Source organism: Muscardinus avellanarius (genome assembly GCF_963383645.1).
Source record: "Muscardinus avellanarius genome assembly, chromosome: 1".
NCBI lineage: Eukaryota > Metazoa > Chordata > Mammalia > Rodentia > Gliridae > Muscardinus > Muscardinus avellanarius.
The window spans coordinates 183,159,227-183,178,906 of record NC_137786.1 but is presented as its reverse complement, the minus strand read 5'-3'; the positions used below and the strand labels follow the sequence as shown (position 1 = coordinate 183,178,906).

Sequence of the window (19,680 nt, the reverse complement as noted above, 5' to 3'; positions counted from 1 at the left end):
AAAGAATAAAAAATAGAGCTGGGGGTGACGCTCAGAGGTAGAATGCCCCTGGGTTCCATCCCCAGTAACACAATAAACAAACAAACAAACAAATAAATAAATAAATAAGAAAGATTCAGTTTTCCCTTATGGGATTATTGAAGTTGAAAATGTGATAATCAATGTTGACAAGCATATAGTGAGAAGGGTATCCTTTATTGTGTTAACAGACACAAAATTGTCCCAAACTTTTTAGAAAGAAGCTTGGCAAGACAAAGTGAAATTGCTCACACGCTTTGACCTAGCAATTCTAATTTTAGAAATCTAACCTAGTGAAATATAATCAGACATGTGAGAAAATATTATACAAAAGAATGATCTGAATAGTGTCTTAATTCTGAAAAAGTACAGGGGAAATGTCTCCAAATAGGTGAATGTTTATATAATTTCTGGGATATTCAAAGAGTATCATCCATAGAGCTATATAAGAAATAAACAATTGTCCAAAGATCCAATAACAAAGGAAAACACTTGCCTTATACTCTTCTTTAGTAAAATGGAAATTATATCATATATATGTGCATGTATATATGAACAAACATGTATATGGAAGTAATTTTTTAATGACAACAATGATTCCTTATAAACATTTTATTTATTACACTCTAAATTTTTTGAATAAGAACAAAAGTGAGGGATTGAAGTGTGACATCTGGTTCGCATGGGTATTCTAGGTTCGACTGTGCTTTAAAAATCTCCATCAGATGCTAGACCACATGGGATCATTCAGGTGCTTCTTTGGGCAGGAAATAAGTTCCTCCTGTGCCCTTGATCAGCTTCCCTTCTCTCAGTCATTGCTTAAGTGAAAAGGGTGGCATTTTCACAGAGCATTTGAGAAAATCTCAGACCAGGCCACATAATATGCTAGAAAAATCATGTACCACGAAAGGGAGAACTATTGGCAACAGGACACACCCAACTGCCAGGGTCTCCTTCACCCACACTGAACAAAAAGTGGAAAAATTATTTTTTAATATAATTAATACCTTGGGTGTTAGAAATAAAGAACAAACTCAACAAACTGACTCAAGAGTTGCCCAGAGGCAAAGACCCAGATTAGAGGGAGGAACTGGGGTGAAGCTTGGGGCTTTAGTGCCTCAGTGAGAGCAGTACTCCAAAAGTGGAACCACTACAGAAAGAAAATACTGTCAAGTAGTGCCTGTTTCATGAAGAGAGGTATGAGAGATTTCACCCAATACCAGGGGAATTTGCAGAGTACTGAGGAGAACTTTGCATGTCTATAAAATCATATACACGCCAGGCATGGTGGTGCAGGCTTGTAATCACAGCACTTCAGAGGCTGAGATAGGAGGATCACAGGTTTGAAGCCAGTCTTAGCAACTTAGTAAGGTTCTCAGCAACTTAGTGAGACCCCGTTTCCAAATATAAAATAAAGTAGGTATGGGGCGATAGCCCAAATATAGAATGTCCATCCTAGGTACCACAATAAATAAATAAATAAATAAATAAATAAATAAATAAATAAATAATAAAATAATCTCTCTCTCTCTCTCTCTCTCTCTCTCTCTCACACACACACACACACACACACACACACACACACACACAGAAACATACACACACTCAATGGAAAATTAAAAACTGCAAGTTTCTGCATACCAAAGTATAGTGCCAAATTATTCCAACTATGGACTATTTAAATCCCAAACAATCTGGGAGGCTGAGACAGGAGGATCACCGTTACAGGACAGCCTCAGCTACCTAGTGAGGAGGCCCTTGCAACTCAGTGAGACCATGTTTCAAAATAAAGAATAATAAAATAGGGCTGGGGGTGTAGCTTGGAGGTAGAATGCCCCTGGGTTCAATCCCCAGTACCATAAAAAAGAAAAAAATAGATAAAATCCCAAACAAGAAATCAATACACACAATGACCCAGAATGGTATAACACTAAGGCCCAGCGTTAGCATAGACAGACTCTCCCAGGAGGCTCAGTTCCACACTCCACACACATTCCCTGCAAATGACAAGCTTCTGTGAAAAGATTACAACCACAGGGAAAACAAGTCAAAACAGAATGCCCACAAACAACAAATAGAAAAATGGGTTCCTTAATCCTGGGATTAACTGAACACTATAAACAAAACAATAGATTCATACTGGTTATGCCTGGATCTAAAGGCAAAGTGTTAGCCCCCAAAGTATTTTTCAGAAAAGGGCAATTCAATCTATACTCAAGCCCTAAAAGAAGCTTCTCTCTAGGGACATTCTATTACTTTGTTTTGAACCACAAAGCACGTTAGGGAAGACAGATAACACAAAAACTTTCGGTTTGGGAAGCGCTTTGAAGATGCCTAGAAAGACAAACTATAGCTGCCTGGGTTCTACCTCCAGAGATAGTAATTTAATTAAATTACAGTGACCTGGGGTAATATGTTCCCCAGGGGATTATAAAATAGAGCCTAAGTTGAAACCATTCATAGATTACCAAAATTATTCACTTGCTGCCCCTTTTCAGAAAAAAAAAAAAAATTACCCAAGCACACCCTGGGTGCTTCCACCACCCCCTTATCTTTGTATAACATCCCTCAACAGTATCTGAGGCTACTACTGCCCTCATGGATCATTTCAGCATCCCTCACCAGATAGTATCATCCACTTTAGGAATTGATACAAACAGATCACCTCAATCAATGTTAGTTTTTGTTTTGTTTTTTTTTTTTTTTTGGTGCTGGGGATGAACCCGGGGAGTGTTATACCTCGGAGCTACACACCCAGCTCTATTTTTATTTTATATTTTGAAACAGGGTCTCACTAAGTTGCAGAGGGTCTCACTAAGTTGCTGAGGCTGGCCTTGAATCTATGATCTCCCTATCTCAGCCTCCCAAGTACTGGGTTTACAAGCATGGTCCACCATGCCCAGCTTCAATGCTAGTTTTTGATGCTTGCAGAAGAGGCCACAATCAAAGCAGAGGCACAAAACCAAAATTTAATATCTAGTGAGTAATTATTAATGAGTAATTACTTTGAGAATAAGACTACATAAAATACAAGTATAGAATTTTATCAAAAGCCTTTTAGTAATCACTTCAAAGACACATAAAGATATATATGGTAGACATTAGGGTTATTAATATTTGGTTCTCCTTTACTTGAGCTCACACTTCAAGGGGCAGCCCCTTGGAACTATCCATAGACACATGACTTCCTTTGCCCAATAAGGTTGAGAAGTGACATGTGTCACTTCTGGGAAAAATTCTAAGAGCCAGTATGCAATTCTCCATATTCTGACCTCTGGCAATGGTAGAGACTGATTCAGCCCATGTCCCTGAAAGAGGATAACACAGACCAGAGCTCTCACAGATCTGAGGAAAACTTTTAGTTAAATAATGGAACAAAAGAAATTCAGTTATATGATATTATCAAAAGAGAACTATGGGGCTGGAGATGTAGCTAGTGATAGAAGCACTTGCCAAGCATATGCAGGGCCCTAAATGCAATCCCCAGGACTGAAAAAAAGAGGGAAAATTGTGAGAGAGACATGCAAACAATAATGAATGAAAGACTAAAACATAAAATGTTAAAAATATAAAACAAAGAATTCCATATATTGCTGGGTGAGGTAGAGCACACCTGTAATCCCAATACTTTGGAGGCTAAAACAGGAGGATTGCAGGTTCAAGACCATCCTCAGTAATTTAGCTAAATTCTTAGCAATCTAGGGAAATACTGTTTCAAAATAAAAAATAAAAAGACTTGGGGGCTTCAGGGAGGTAGAATGCCTCTGGACTCAATCCCTAGTATCCCCCCCACACAGATATATACACAAAAGAATTCCATATTTTGGAAGAGGTATTTTGATCAAACTACTAAAAACAGCAAAAAAAAGTTAGTGGTAAATTACAACAAACAAAAAATTATCTGAATAGTCCCTATATAGAAATGAAATCATAGTGTAGTTTAAATTTTTTATGATAGAAAATACCAAGCCAAATGCTTTTACGAGTCGATTCTCTCAAACACTCAATATCTGAATAACTCTAACAAACTACTTTGGTTAGTTTAGGAAAAGAGAGAATTCTCCCAGCTCACTTTATGAGAGCTTACTAATACAACTTTTACATTAAAGTGCAAATGCCCCCACCCTGCATTGTTCAATTTAGCAATATTGAGAACTACAAAAAAAAATTGCTGCTCATTTTACCAATGAACTTAAATATGTAAATCAACAAAAATGAACCAAAAAAATCCCAGAATGTATAAAAAAAAGATAACATATCATGGTAATCTCTCTTAGAAAATAATAGATTAAGCAGATCCAAACATAAAATAAAAATGGAGTGACAATATATGAAAATAATGAAGGACATATGGAGAACAGTGCCTCCCAAACTGGAAATAATATTCTGTTAAAATATATATGAAATATTTTCCTAAATCCGATCACATACGAGGCCATACAGGAAGTCCCAATATAAGTAAAAAATGATTAAGGGATTGTATGATTTGAATGCGTCCCCCACAGTTCACATTTTAGAAATTCAATATGACAATGTTGAAAGATTGGATCTTTAAAAGGTAATTATGTCATAAGGGCCGTGTCCTGATGAATGGATTCATGTCTTTATCATGGGAATTGGTTAGTTATCTCAGGAGTGGGCTTCTAATAAATTAATGAGTTCTGCCTCATTCCTTTTCTCTTTCACACATGAGCTCTTGCCCATCTGCCTTATGCTATGGGATGATACAGCAAGAGGGCCTTTGTCAGATGCCAGCACCCTGATATTGGAGTTCTCAGCTCTCAGAACTATGCAAAACAAATGTATTTTCTTTGAAAGCTAACCCACCCTAGAGAATTCTGTTACAGTAGCACAAAATGAACTAAGCTTTTCATGGTTCTTATTTCCATGAGGAAAGAAGATGGATTCTACCAAGGCTACATTTATGGCCTCTCCTCTTCCTCCTTTGACTCAGATTTTCCTGAAAGGAGGAATGCTTCTTCTGACTGGAGAACTGAGAACATTAATTCTCTCTGCAGCTTCCCCTCTTTCAGATGTTGACACCGTCCTTGAGGGAAGCTTTCTGAGACCAGATGGCCCCTACAAAGTAGAAGTCTGTCGCTTATATTGTTAAGTTAAACTAAGAGTGTATATGTGCGTTTAGAATTGGAGGTATTATTTATACTAATTATAATTTCAGTTAATAACCTAACTTCTCAAGTACTACAGCTTAGCTAATATTTTGGTCTCCATCTGTATGAACCTTTGTCTATTTCTCAGTTTGCTTAAAAGTGAGCAAGGGAATAAAGAGGTGTTTTGCACTGATCATGGTGGTGGACGAAATAATGACCTCAAAGATGTCTACATCCTAATCTCTGGAAGCTGTGAACATGTTATCTTACAAGGAAAAAGGGATTTGTCAGTTGCGATTGAGGTTAGGAATCTTGAGATGAGGAGGTCATCTTGATCACATGAGCTCTTCTATCAGAAGATGGAGAAAGAAGAATGGGTCAGAAAGATGTGGTGGGAGAACCTGACCTGCCACTGCTGGCTTTGAAGATAGTCGAAGGGGCCAGGAACCAACGAATGCCACTGCATTCTAATAGCCATGGGGCAGGCAGCAGTAGACTAGTTACACAGAGAAAACTCCTGGAACACCCACACGTACAAAACCTGCATATATACCTACACACTTTTTAAAGCAACCGAATCAAAGGAAACCTTTGAATCTCTGAACCTCAAGGGTTAAAGCAATTGAACTGCCATTTGCTCTGCAGGGCACTGCCAATTCTGATGGCCTAAGGGCTGAGTTTAGTGGACCACATGAGGAAGACAGGAGACAAATCTTAAAGCCTGAGCAAAGGCAGAGACTGGATGGGAGAACTCTAAGGTCTTTTGCAGCCAGGCATAGTGGTACCTACCTGTAATCCAACAACTTGGTAGGGTGAGACAGGAGGTCTCAGGTTAAAGACCAGGCTCAGCAATAAGTTAGACTCTTAACAACTTAATGAGACCTGGTTCCTAAATAAAATTTTTATATTTATTTATTTATTTATTTATTTATTTATTTATTTATTTTTGGTGGTACTGGGGTTCCTGGAAGCCCTTCTACCTCTGGGCTATACTCCCAGGCCTATTTTTGCATTTTTATTTGGAAATAGGGTCTCCTAAGCCAGCGCACACGGCTGGCTTCGAACTTGCGCGATCCTCCTGTCTCTGCCTCCCAAGCATGGGGATTACAAGCGTGCACCACCAAGGCCGGCTAAAATTTTTAATATATATATATGAGGGTGTAGCTCAGAAGTAGAATGTCCCAATTTTAATCCCCAGTACCAAAAATAAGGGGGGGGGGTCTTGTGTAGGTTGCAAAAGTTAAATACCCTCAGAAAATAAGCTAGAAGAACCCAAGTAGGAAGCTTGGCCTTAGGTCTAAAGTCAGTATTTTTAAAATGATAAGTGGAGAATAAGAGGAATGAGAGGACAAATAGAAAGAGTATGACAAAAGAAAATAATCAAATAAAATAGTTGGAAATTTTGGGAGTAAAACATTTAGAAAATTTTCAAGTAAACTAGTACTCAAGAGCTGGATGTGGTGGGGCACGCTTGTAATCCCCGCGCTTGGGAGGTGGAGACAGGAGGATCGCACTGGTTTGAAGCCAGCCCCGCTGGCTTAAGAGACCCTGTTTCCAAAAATAAAAAAGTATAAAATAGGTCTGGAAGTGTAGCCCGGAGGTAGAAGGGCTTCCAGGAACCCCAGTACCACCAAAAAACTAGTACTCAAGATAAATGTATATAGACTAAACTAGTCAGCTAAAAGACAGAACATTGGGAAATTGGTTAAAGCAGTAAAAATCAATATTCCATTATATATTATGTCAGAATTGTCAGAAAGGTCCAATAAGCAGGGTGACCTTTTTTAAATGGCATAAAACAGATTCCTTTCAACTATTGCTCTCAATGAGCACAGCTTGTAGATCACTGCATGGTAACTCCTGCCACAGCAGAGTGGTAAGTTGTCCTACCATGTGGCTCTCTGGTCCTATGCCAGAAGTATCCTGATAGAGTACCCACTGAAACCTGTCAGTCCACAAAATAAGCCCTATATGAAATTAGAGTTTGTGGCAGTTGCTCTTTGTCATGCAGGGAGATGTAATTAAGCAATATATAGGTCAATTTCAACTGTCAACAGCGCAGTTCAATTAGAGTGTTATTTGCAGACAAAATCACAGAACTAATGAGGAGGGAGATTAGATCAAAGGTTAACATTCTACTGGAGGCTGTTAACAATGATCTTTTATATTAAAAACAAATCATTATTGACACTGGTCCTGGGATCGTTAGTAATCACCATTCCAACTTCCTGACATAAAATTCTGGGATTCCAGTCAAGTACGGTCACACTTGAGATGCACCCATTCAGATTCCAAGAATTCAAGTTTATACAGAATATCATCTAAGAGTCCAACTTCTGTTTATAACACATTTCTTTTTGAATTTATAATAACTGATTTCTACCACTCACACACCCCAAGCCACTGATCGCCTTGAGGTAAGAGTAACACTGTGTGCCTCTGGTGGACATATTTACCACTTGCAAATTAGGATGTATTTTCAGAGCACCCCTATCCTGATTGATTATAGGAGTGATGGTCATCTGCACTGTTTCCATAAATTGAGAAAGGGAAAATAGATATATTTTTGCATTAAAACTTTTACACACTGTTGGTGGGATTGCAAATTAGTGCAGCCACTATGGAGATCAGTATGGAGATTCCTCAGAAAACTGGGAATGGATCCACCATATGATCTAGCTCTACCACTCCTGGATATCTTTCCAAAGGGACTAAAGTCAGAATAATTAGTAACACATACATATTCATGTTTATAGCAGCATAATTCATAACAGCCAAATTATGGAACCAGTGTAGGTGTGCCAACAGATGAATGGATTACCAAATTATGGCATATACACACAATGAAATTCTACTCAGCAATGAAGAAAAATTATGTCATTTGCAGAAAAATGGATGGACCTGAAAAACATTATGTTAAGTGAGATTAGCCAGTCACAGAAAGTGAAGGATCACATGATGTCTATCATATTTGAAACTAGGGAGTAATGGGGATACAAGAGGGACTTATATAGTGGAGGAGAAACCCCACTGGACAGAGGGAGGTGGTCTAGTGGAGGGGTGGGTGGAGAGAAAATTAATGAAGCACTTCCATTGACATTATGTACATATGTGATACTACCAATGCCAATTTCAGTATCCTATGGAGAAGGGGGGAGTAGGGAGGGAGCCGGGGAAGCCCCCCAAGTGCTGTGTGCATGTATGTCACTGTCACCCTAAACTACATTATGATGCAAAACTATAACATACCAATGAATGTATAAAATGAAAGGCTAAGAAAAAGAAGTTAATTCCCTAAACATTGATATCAAATGCCCAAAGAGTACTTTTCTTGGAAAGAGTTTTGGAAAGTAAATGGTAACCTATTAGGCTATACAGTAATTATAAAGGGAAATTCCTTAGTATGTAGTATTACGATTATGAATAATCATTATTGAAGAAATTACATCCATTGTAATGTAGGAACCAGTATTGTTTTTGTATAAGTGGCTACTACTTGGGAAGTACACAAAGTACCTAACCTTTTCTTCCACTGAAATAAGTGGTTATTGCATTTTCAAAAAGTGAGAGAATCCAGTCCTTGGGTACTTGCTTGAGTACTTTAACAGATTCAAAAGCAATTGTGTTTTGGTACTGGTGGTGACACTATCCAGGATCATTCAACCTCAACTTAATAAGAGAATGCAAAAAGAAGAAAACTTTAATCTGTACACAAAATATCATTTCTGCAGAATCTGAGATCTCATAATAGAGTGACACAGTTTCAAGCTTTCTTTTAGTTGTGTCACCCTTTAAGCAAAGGAACTCTTGCTTGGGAAGAATAATGTATAATAGAAATGAGAACCAAACCACTCTGGCTAAGGGATTGTGAACAATCGCATACCAGTATCCTCCTCCCAGTTAGCTCTTTTCTCCTTTATATAGCCCCACACATTAACAGTAAAACATCCTAGGAATGAAAGAAACCTGAGAGAGATGCAGATGCCCCTGAACTCAAACCTTAGTTCTGCCATTTACCAACACTAGGTCTTTGGGGGGTAAAAATAACATTAATATTAATATCAATAAAATGAGTAATAACTTACTAAGTGCCAGGTACTAAGTGCCTTATTTGCATCAATTTAATCCTCACAATAATATGAGTACCATTGTTTTACTTATAAGGAAACTGAAACTCAGAAGAATTAATTTGTTTGAAGAGATCAGAGCCAGTAGTAAGTAGCTGAGCTGAGATTCAAGCCTGAACAATCTAACTCTGTAGACTATCTTAATAACCACAAAAGATCCTATTATTTTTACCCAATTTGGCCCAGCCATGTATGTGTGTGTGTTGTGGGGAGAGCTGGGGATTGAAGCCAGGAGCATTCTACCTCTGATCCATACCCCCTGCCCTTTTCTTAAATTATTTTTTAATTTTAAAACAAGGTCTTACTAATTTACCATGCTGACCTTGAACCTGTGATCCTCCTGTCTTTAGCGTCCAAGTGAGGATTACAGCCAGTGTGTACCATCGCCCCTGACTTGTCCAGCCATTTTGAAAATGAGAGTGATATTAATAACTTTGAGGAAAATCACCCTCACCAAAGGTGTTAAATAATTAGCATTCTTTTTATCCAAGAGAGATAGAAAGAGGTAGAGAGGGAGGGAAGGAGAGACACAGACCCTCCAGATACTAATAACTTCAATGTTGAATTATCTGTCAAATACCTCCCGGAAAACAGCTGTATGGACTAATTACAACTTAGGAGTTTGTTTATAGGATATACCAACTACTGAGTCTTCAAAAATAACTAGTGATTTGGTATTCCAAAAGAGTCAGTCAAATAAAGCAATAAACAGAGAAAACAATAAAGTTCAGTATGCAGCCAGAGAGAGGACATATACAGAAACCAATATCTGCCTCCTAACCAATGAAAAGGATATCCTAGTCACACACGAAAAATATACATGTGACAAATATTTGTTAGATACCTATTATGTGCTACAGATGAATCCATGCCCTGGAGATATAGTAGCATATCCTCTGTCTTTGTGGAATTTACATTCTGGTACAGAAGGCAGAGAGTAAACAAAAAGACCAATGAGAATGTAATAGGCCAGGTGATGATAAGTGCTGTAAAGAAATACAAACAGGTATTACAACAGAGAGTGATATTAGGATGGTATATGAGAATCAAGGAAAGCCTCTGGTGTGAGGACGTTTCACAAAAATCTGAGTGGATCTTGAGAATTTTCTAGAAGAGAGGGTTGTAAACATCAGGGTCCTGTGGTAGTTCGATGGCTCAAGTAAGATAGATAGGCCAGGGTGGTAGGTGGGGAAGACACAGCCACAAAGGAGTAAAAGCCAAATCACATTATGATCTTGCTGGCCATGGTGAGGACTTTAGATTTTATCCTGCGATGATGAACCATTGAAGAATTTTGGAGAGAGGAGGGATGTGATTTAATTTATATTTGCAGGTTTACTCTGGGGCTCAGTGGGAGATGGTCTATAAGGGGGACAAGAACAGAATCAGAGACCAATCAGAACACTAAATATCTAATAGACCTTGGGCAAGTCTGGGGATGAATGTGCAAGCCTTCCACAATGAAAGCCACAAAACTCAGATGGGCAAAATAAGGAGTTCAGTAAATGAAAAGTCTGCTGTGTCCTTAGAGAAGGACAGTGACAGTCTTTTTTTCAATTACCAATGATTTTTCTGAATCCCTTCTAGAGTAAATCCCCTCCTGGCTAAGGCAAACAATATAAACAAACCCTTGAAATGGATAAAAAATAATATGGAATAAAGGACATTCTAACCATTAAGAGATAAATATTTTCTGTCTTTTATTACTGTATCAAGATATAACACTTTATAGTGGTTATTATGTACAAGGCACTGATCTAAGAAATCTTGCATGGGTTAACACAAAACCCCTAGGGTGAGCACAATTATTATTTCCATTTAAATACAAGGGAACTGAGGTGCAAATCACACAAACAACTTATTGTAGAGCTAGGATTGGAAGCAAGTATTTATGTGGCTTCATTTCTGAGACCTCTAATCTGCTCTACAGATATCTCTATTTTTTAATAGTATACTCTTGATTACTATAGCTTTATAGTTTATCTTAAAAATCATCATGTCAGTCCTCTACCTAGTCCTAGAGGCATTCTTCCCTACCAATCTGCCAAAAAAAAAAAAAAATCTGTAAAGAATACCTTGGAATGTCTTAGATTTTCTCCCTACAAAATTCTCATGTGTGTTCTAGGCCCATGGAGCCCATCCACATGGAACCTTCCAGAATGGAGGACTAAAGGAAATGGAAAGAGAAGAAGACAATACTTTGCTCTGGAACATCAGGATGATAGCCTCCTACATCCCATACAACCTATACCTAAGGCCCCTCCCTCTACACCTATCTCAGATTCTCAACTGCAAATCCTGGACCAAGGCAAGGCCTCGAGAGGCCACAAAATCTTCTCTCAGAAACAGAGAGGATTTTTTCAGTGCTATATCATTTGAGGAATGCCTGTGTGAAGAAATTAGAAGGCATAAAGAGGCACCAGCCCCATAAGAGGCTGCCTTCTTTATTTTTTCTTTTCTTTTTTTTTCTTCTTTTTTTTTTACAGGTTTGGGGATAGAACCCAGGGGCATTTGACCTCTGAGCTACACCCCCTGCCCTATTTTTTTTATTCTTTTTTTATTTTTTTGGTGGTACTGGGGTTCCTGGAAGCCCTTCTATCTCCAGACTACACTCCCAGACCTATTTTTACATTTTTATTTGGAAACAGGGTCTCCTAAACCAGCGCGCGCGCGGCTGGCTTCAAACCTGCGCGATCCTCCTGTCTCTGCCTCCCAAGTGTGGGGATTACAAGCGTGCACCACCACGCCCGGCTTTTTTATTCTTTATTTTGAAACCAGGTCTCACTGAATTGCAGAGGGCCTCACTAAGTAGCTGAGGCTGTCCGCGAATCGCGATCCTACGGTCTCAGCCTCCCGAATGCTGGAATTACAAGAGTGCGCCACCACGCTCTGGCAGGAGGCTGCCTTCTTTAGGAGGTGTCCCATTCATTTCACAAAGATTCAAAATTTACAAGATGTCATTCTTCCCAACATGATCCATAGGTCCAATGCAATCTCAGTCAAAATCACAGCAAATTATTTTGGGGATATTGACAAATTGATTCTTAAGTTTTGTATTTTTTTTTTCTGAAGGAAAACATTTAAAAAGACCCAGGTCACCAGGTGTGGTGCCACACACTTGTAATCCCAGAATTTGGGAAGCTGAGACAGGAGGATCAAGCTTCGCAGACAGCCTCAGCTACTTAGTGAGACCCTTTGTAACTCAGTGAGACCCTGTTTCAAAATAAACAATAAAAAATAGGGCTGGGGGTGTAGCTCAGAGGTAGAGTGCCCCTGGGTTCCATCACCAGTATGGCAAAAAAAAAAAAAAAGACCCAAATTGACAAATTGAAGAAAAATAAATTACGAAGGTGAATGATTGGCATGATGTGATTTTTAAGAAAAACTGTAAAGCTAAAGTCATCAGTATGTTGTAATATTAGCAAAATAATAGACAAATAGATCTGTAGAACAGACTAGAAAGGTCAGAAACAGGTCTACATAAATACAGTCAATTGACCTTTGACAAAGGAACAAAGGAAATAGAATCGAAAAAATCTTCTCATTCATCCCTCACAACCATCCTAAAGCTCTCCCAGGGGTTCACTCCTTGGCAGGGGGTTTAGAAGTGCTGCCTGCCTCAGCCAGATTGAGAATCTGACCATGTGGCTTGTGTCTCAATGTGTATTTTGAGCTTCCACATCAGGCTTTGGAAAGCATTGATAAGAAATTTATCTTCTTGATGGTTTCTTCTCAATACCTCATCAGAGACCTTGACCTGGAACAGGACATCCCAATCTATGGAGACTCTGAAAAGCAGGACATTACTCATGGCCTCTCAAGGGCTCTTGTGTTCACAGAGAAATGACAAGCCTGACAGATGACAGAAGGATCATGTTACGGACCCACCCACAACATGATAAAGATATGGGACACAGACAATCTCCCTCACCCCAGGCTCCAACACCCAGAACCCTCCTGAGTCAGGTGTGTTTCTGCAATGGGAAAGAAGAGAAAATGCCTGAATGGGGCCAGTGCCAGGTGTCCTGAGCACTTGCTGGGGTCAAGCCACACCCAGACCCATACCTTCTTTCCCCATTTCTTCCAACCAAAGCTCACACAATGGACTAAATCCTGAAGAAGTGTACCCTGTCTGCAAATAAGGCAATGGAACTGTATCAGAGAAGGGCAGAAAGATGACCTGGGACTTTGGGGAAAGATTTTCAACAAGTTTGTTACTTGTTATTACTCCTATCAAGGAATTGATCAGCCAGAACAACCTACTATCAGTCCTTTCCAATTAAACAACCTTGCTGGATCCCTTCTAGAGAAAGTCCCCTAACGGCTCATGCAAATATTAAAACCAAACACTTGAGGTGAATTAAAAACAATATTCCATAATGAACATTCTATTCATTAGGCAAATCAATACCAAAAATGCCCCCCATCTTGTAAACAAACTAAAGAAGTGAACAGACACGGGGTGGTAAAAAGTGCTCAATTTTAAGTTCCAGCTCACCTGTGAGAAGCCATGATGTACACTGAAATTTTTACAATAGAATAAATCTCACTGAACCTAAACTGCCTCACAGCCAGGATCCAAACTGTGACAGAGTTACATAGGTGCATGTGGTACATCCACAGTGTCTCAACAGAAGCCCCTAAACTCTCACACCAGATAGAGAATTCTCCAAGTTTGCACCTTAGAAAGGAAGCAGAAGGCATGTACCATAAAACTATTTTAAAATAAATCTATGAAGAGTTTCTCTTTATGCAAAAAAGCAAAAGAAAGAAATTAAGTGTGAGAAAACTAATTCTGAGATGGATGTGGAGAACTAGAGATTGGTCATTGGGATCCTGGAGCATACCTGCAATGATCCCGTCCATCTGCTCCAGGGCAGCCTCCAGCATGTGACTGGCATCAGAAGCCATGACTCCTTTTGCCTGCTTGGCCTTTTCCTCCTGCTACTGTAAATTAAAATACAGAACAAAGGAAAATTATAGAAGTCCCACATTATGCACAGGAGACCACAAACACTTTAAATCTATCATAATACAATGCACTTTTATTAAGAATCGCAAGAGCTGATGAATAGCTTCTGGCATCTCTATAGCCTCTCCTCTGGCATGAGTACTCTTTTTCCATATCTTCAGCACATGATCCCATTCACATCTGTAATGAAAATCTACCAGGCTCTCTAGAGTCACCTGCAGCAGCAAGGCATGGTTATTACATCTCTCCATCCTGAGGTCCAGGCTCCAGAAGCCCCAACCACCAGCGGGGAAGGCTCTACTGTCTTGTAGCTGCCTTTGCCCAACACCTACGGATGAGTGTGATCCTTCCTGGGAGACCTCAAGAGCTGCTTTCATTTCTCCAAATGGCCTGGCATGCCCTGTCTAGGAAGGCCACAGGCATAATGATTTGGAGAGAACACTGTCCCAGGAACACTCCACCTGAGCATCTAGATGCACTCCACCCAGCACCATTCAAGGTTCAGAATCCCACCTTCTCAGGGCTGAGGAAGGTGTGCAAGGACACATAGTTAGTAGCAATGGGGCACTGCCCATCTCCACCCTTAGGCCACTGATTCCATCTCTGGACAACAATGCCTCTTAGAAAGGTCTTTAAACTGTCTTCTTGCAGCCTTCTCTCATTTCTCCTGCTTCCTACCTTCTCCCTTGGTATCAGGGAAGCTCTTACAATAGCATTTGCAATACTACAAAGAGACTTAGCTCACGTCTGCAAACTGGAAGCAGTCATACTTTGCTCTTTCAGCAAAGCCTACGAGTATGCCTAATGGTCATCAGTGCTCTGAAGAACAGAGGAACAGAGCCATGGCTCTCACACCCAAGCATGTGCAGGCCAGGAAATGGGTGGTTCTGAGAGTGTCTGCTCATTTTCCCCATGAAGTTGGACCTTCGGGTGAAGAGTAGAAAGTGCGAACTAAATGAAAGTAGCTTTGGAGATGGTGTGGATATGAATTTCAGGACCACAAAAACAACTGGGCTAGACTGTATCAGGCAGTAGCAGTTAAATTCACAGGCATTGGAGTCACAGCCTGAGACCATGCCCAGCTCTGACATCCCACTGCATGATCTCTGAGCCTCGATTTTCTCATCTATAAAATGGGGTTAATTCACAGGACTAATGTCATGATTGATGGGCCAGCAAGGCTTCATAGAGGGCACTAAGCTCAGCCCCTTTTACACAGTGCTCAATGTGTCTTAGCTACATTTGTCCTCATTTTTATGTGAGAAATAATCTCAGAACATATTTTTGTCAGGACAGCTCCCTGGATGAGACTTGAAACTAAGAGTAAGCCCACTGAGGAAGAAACCAGATAAGCTCAAGACGCTGCTCACTTGTTCGAGGTGGGCATGGTGAGGGAAAGCAGCCACTCTGCATGCACAGGGGCAGGGCAGTGATACACAGGGCCAAAGGCTTAGAAATAGGGGGTAATCAGAACCACTCGACAGTTAGCTTAAGGGAGTGAGTATGGGAGCCCGCGGAGTGGATTGGGAGCTCCACTGGCACCTCGGGGTCCTGGAAGGAGTCAGACAAGGCTGAGGTAAGGACCAGAGCTGCTCTGAGATGAGACGCCCCAACCATTCCAGAGAAAATGCAGCAAGGACATCGTGGGGTGAAAAGGGAAGCAAGCTTAGTCAGGATATAGGAGATCACAGGGAACAAAAACGTAAAAGAAACAAGTTCAAATCAGATTTCCACTTATTCAGCCACAGGAGACATTAAAAGTTTGAAATACTTCCCTCTAAAAACTTCCCACTGCTCGTGGGAAAAAAAGATTCCAAAATTCTTACTTGTGACCTATGAAAAAGGTGCTGCAGAGTCCGGCCAGGTCAACCTCACATTTCTTTCCTGTGGCTGACACAAGGAAGTTTAAGAGTAATAGATGGATGATATAAGTAGATGAATCCATGTAGCCAATATCTCGAACTCCTGTTGTGTTGGACACTGGGAGGATATTAATAAATCAAATCTAGTCCCTGCTCCCATGAGCCACACAGTCAAATGGAGAAGACAGAATGTGAGCAAATAGCTATGACACACTATGAGGTGTGCAGATCGAGGGAGGTGTGCGGACTTTCTGAGCCTTGAAGGATGAGCAGGAGCTTTTCTCAGAAGATAAGGTCAGTGCTATTCCAGCAAGAGGAGGTGGTGCATGAAAGGCCAGGGAGCATGTAGGGGCAGGATGGAGTTGGCGAAGGTCAGAATGCTTGATGAGATTACACAGGAGCATCCAGCTGCCTGAAATGAGTCAAAGTGTCCATGGAATTCACATAAGCAGGACAATGGCAGGTAATAAGAGGAGCTTGGGAATCACACCCACTCCTTCAGGGGTCGGGATACCACTGCATAATAAATCAAGTGGCCTCGGATGGAAACGTGATGAAGATTTTTAAGGAAAGAGTTCTCAGTTCAGCAGACTGAGCCCACTGATGAACTGTGGGTGGCCTTAATACCAGGGTGAAGGTTGGGAGGGGACTTATGGGGTGCCAACCCCTGAGAGCTTGTGACATGACACTCTGCAACAGAGGGGCCTCAAAAAAAAAAAAAAAAAAACACGGGCCCTCTGCCCAGCAATGATGTACTTGGCAAACAGCAAGCTGGGTGGACCCGTGGGAGCTGGCCTGAAGTAGAGCATGAGTCAAAGATGTATCCTAGTCACAGCCCAAGAGGTGGGCCAGTGAGACGGGAACCTGCCCTGGGCGAGCTGATGAGCTCTGTTCCAGACCTGCCGGGCTTGGAATGACAGCAGGACACTTGGGTAAGAATGGGTCCTTGTCAGCCCTGTTCCAGGGTCTCTGTGAGGCATCAGTGGTATAAGGTGTGGAAGGGCTGCATATGCCACAGGTGTGAGGCCTCCTGTCCCCAGCTGTGAACCCATTTTTACTGAACCAGGGAGGCCATGAGGTCACAAGCCACTCCCATTCTAGCAGCAAATACTCTTTTTTTTTTTTTTCCCTTCATCACTGTCTAGGTTAATAGATCTCATCAGCAAAAAACACACAGTATGGAAATCCCTGTCCTCAAGAAACCTGGGATTTAAGAAAATTATTTAAGTGTTTCTTTTATTCTTATACCAACTCTGACACCAAATGTGTGGGCTTTTTTTTTACACTAAGAAATTTGTTAGCCGGTCGTGGTGGCACATGCTTGTGATCCCAGCATTTGGGAGGCTGAGACCAGCGGATCCCTGTTCGCAGACAGCCTCACCTACTAAGTGAGGTCCTCTGCAACTTAGTGAGACCCTGTTTCAAAATAAAGAATAAAGTTATAGGGCAGGGGATGTAGCTTGGAGGTCAAATGCCCCTGGGTTCCATCCACAGACCCGCAAAAAATAAATAAATAAATAAATAATAAAGAAATTTGTTGATTCTCTATGGACTTTGATGTGCTGTCCCACAATTCAATTTCATTTTGACACTATCTACTCAGAGATAGCATAAGATCTCACAAGTTGAGGGTCCATCCCATAAGACTCTCCTCACTCTATATGCCAACTGAAAGTCTGGGCATCCTTTTTATCTGACCAGCTACAAATGAGGGGTTCCCACAACCCCTTCCTCAGCTCATAGAGCTCAGGCATTTTACTTATATTTACTGGTTTGTGACTAAGGATGCTACTTAGGAACAGCCCAATAGAAAAGAAGCTCTGTGAGGAATCTCCCAGCATCTCTTGGGAGGAATGAGGATGCAAGGAGCATAGAAAGAGTGAGAGAACATCTCAGAGAGGCAATAAGCTGGACGTGGTGGCACATGCCGATAATCCCAGTACTAAGAGGCTGAGGAGGAGGATGCCAATATGAGGCCAGTCTCAGCAACTTAGGTGGGCCTGATTTCAAAAGAAATAAAATAAGTTAGGGCTAGGCTCAGAGGTAGAACATCCTGGGTTTAATCCCTAGTCCCAAGAAGAAAAATAAGGCAAGAATCTAAAGAGGTTGGGAAAGAGAGCCAGAATTCAGGTCAAAATCCAGAGACAAGTGAAAATCGAGGTGAAGTCTAAGGAGATGATGGAAAATGGAACCTAACTCACTTTTCCAATCCATGAGAGGGAAGCTATAGTAGCTACCCAAGGGCTGATGCAGGAAAGACAACAGAGGAATCAACCGCATGCCATGGGACTCTAAAGAGGGGCATCAACCAACACATGAAGGACAGGAGCAGACCCAGAGAAGGACATTGCTTTTAGCATGCTCAATACAATGAAAGCTGTCATACTGAATCATTCTCTCTGAACATTTAACACACCTCTGCCCTTGACTCTGATGAGCAGGCATGCTTCTGATACTGAGAAATGGGCTCATCCCTGGCCACAAAGATAAGATAGGCTATGTCCTATAAGAAAAGGGGTGGTCCTGTCAACATTCATCCTTCCTTCACTCCCAGGCCTTATGGATGCTGTCACCTCCCTATCTATGACAGTGACTGAGGCTGTACGTAGCTCCCGCTAAGACAAGAATCATCCTTTATTTCACTAACAGGCCTGGAGAAAATGCTCTCTAGCTGTATACCACACACAAAGGCCAATTCAGTGCCTTGAAGTTGATTAGGGTGTGGGATCTGTATGTGTTCTAAAATGTAGAGAGTGTACCCAAACTGGCCATCCATCATCTGCTATACTCTGAGGCAAACAGTGATTCAGATACTCTATTAATTGTTTTCATGTTTAGCAAAGAGAATCAGAAGTAAACAGGAATAATGGAGTAAAACACACCTGGGGCAAGTGAACCTTACTTATTCTACTACATAAATTCTAAGCTTCTGTTTTATTTTCCAAAGTATTTTACTCTCAGTAAAAATGGTTAGGGTTGTAACTGTTGCTTGGGACAGGCCCTCACTCCCCAGGGGGAGGGATGTATTAGGAACACAGCTAGGAGTCCCTGGCACCCTGCTCCTCCAGCATCTCCTGTGCCTGGGATTAGCTGAACCAGAGCTGGAACGTACATAGAAAGCAAGGCCTGGGGAAGAGCCCTCAGCCAAGAACCCACCACCACCACAGAACTGGGCTTCACCTCATGCTTCCCTGCCCCAAACGGCCAACAGATGATAAAAACATGGCACCTATCACAAGAAAGTGAAGGCTTTACACCATAATTTACAGGCCTCCCATAAACCACAGCTGTCTTAAAATGATTATTTTAAGAAATGCCTTTTGCTATGCCTAGGCTTGGAGACAGTCTCTTTAAAGGATATATACAAGATTTAATTTGGGGGGATAGTAAGAGCAAGAAGACATTTGAATGTCAAGAAAATGTTGAAAAATAAGGAAATGGCTGGCAATCACATTTGCTATCAACCAACAACAGCCAAGAGCATAGAATGTAGAGCCAGAAAGACTTGAGTTAAAACCTGGGCTCTGCCACAGCATGGCTGCAGGTCTTCATACAACTTATTTAGCTTCTCTGAGCCTCAATTGTGTTAT

At 40.9% G+C, this 19,680-nt stretch overlaps 1 protein-coding gene across 1 annotated transcript in view; it reads right to left on the bottom strand.

Moving 5' to 3' along the window:
- Window positions 1-14,167, bottom strand: part of PPFIBP2 (PPFIA binding protein 2) — a gene marked incomplete at both ends in the record, with an annotated part of 116,925 nt that extends 102,758 nt beyond the window's left edge. The window contains 1 exon segment of the mRNA XM_080694125.1: window positions 14,104-14,167. Coding sequence (XP_080550251.1) covers window positions 14,104-14,167 — 64 coding nt within the window.
- Window positions 14,168-19,680: the final 5,513 nt, after the last annotated feature.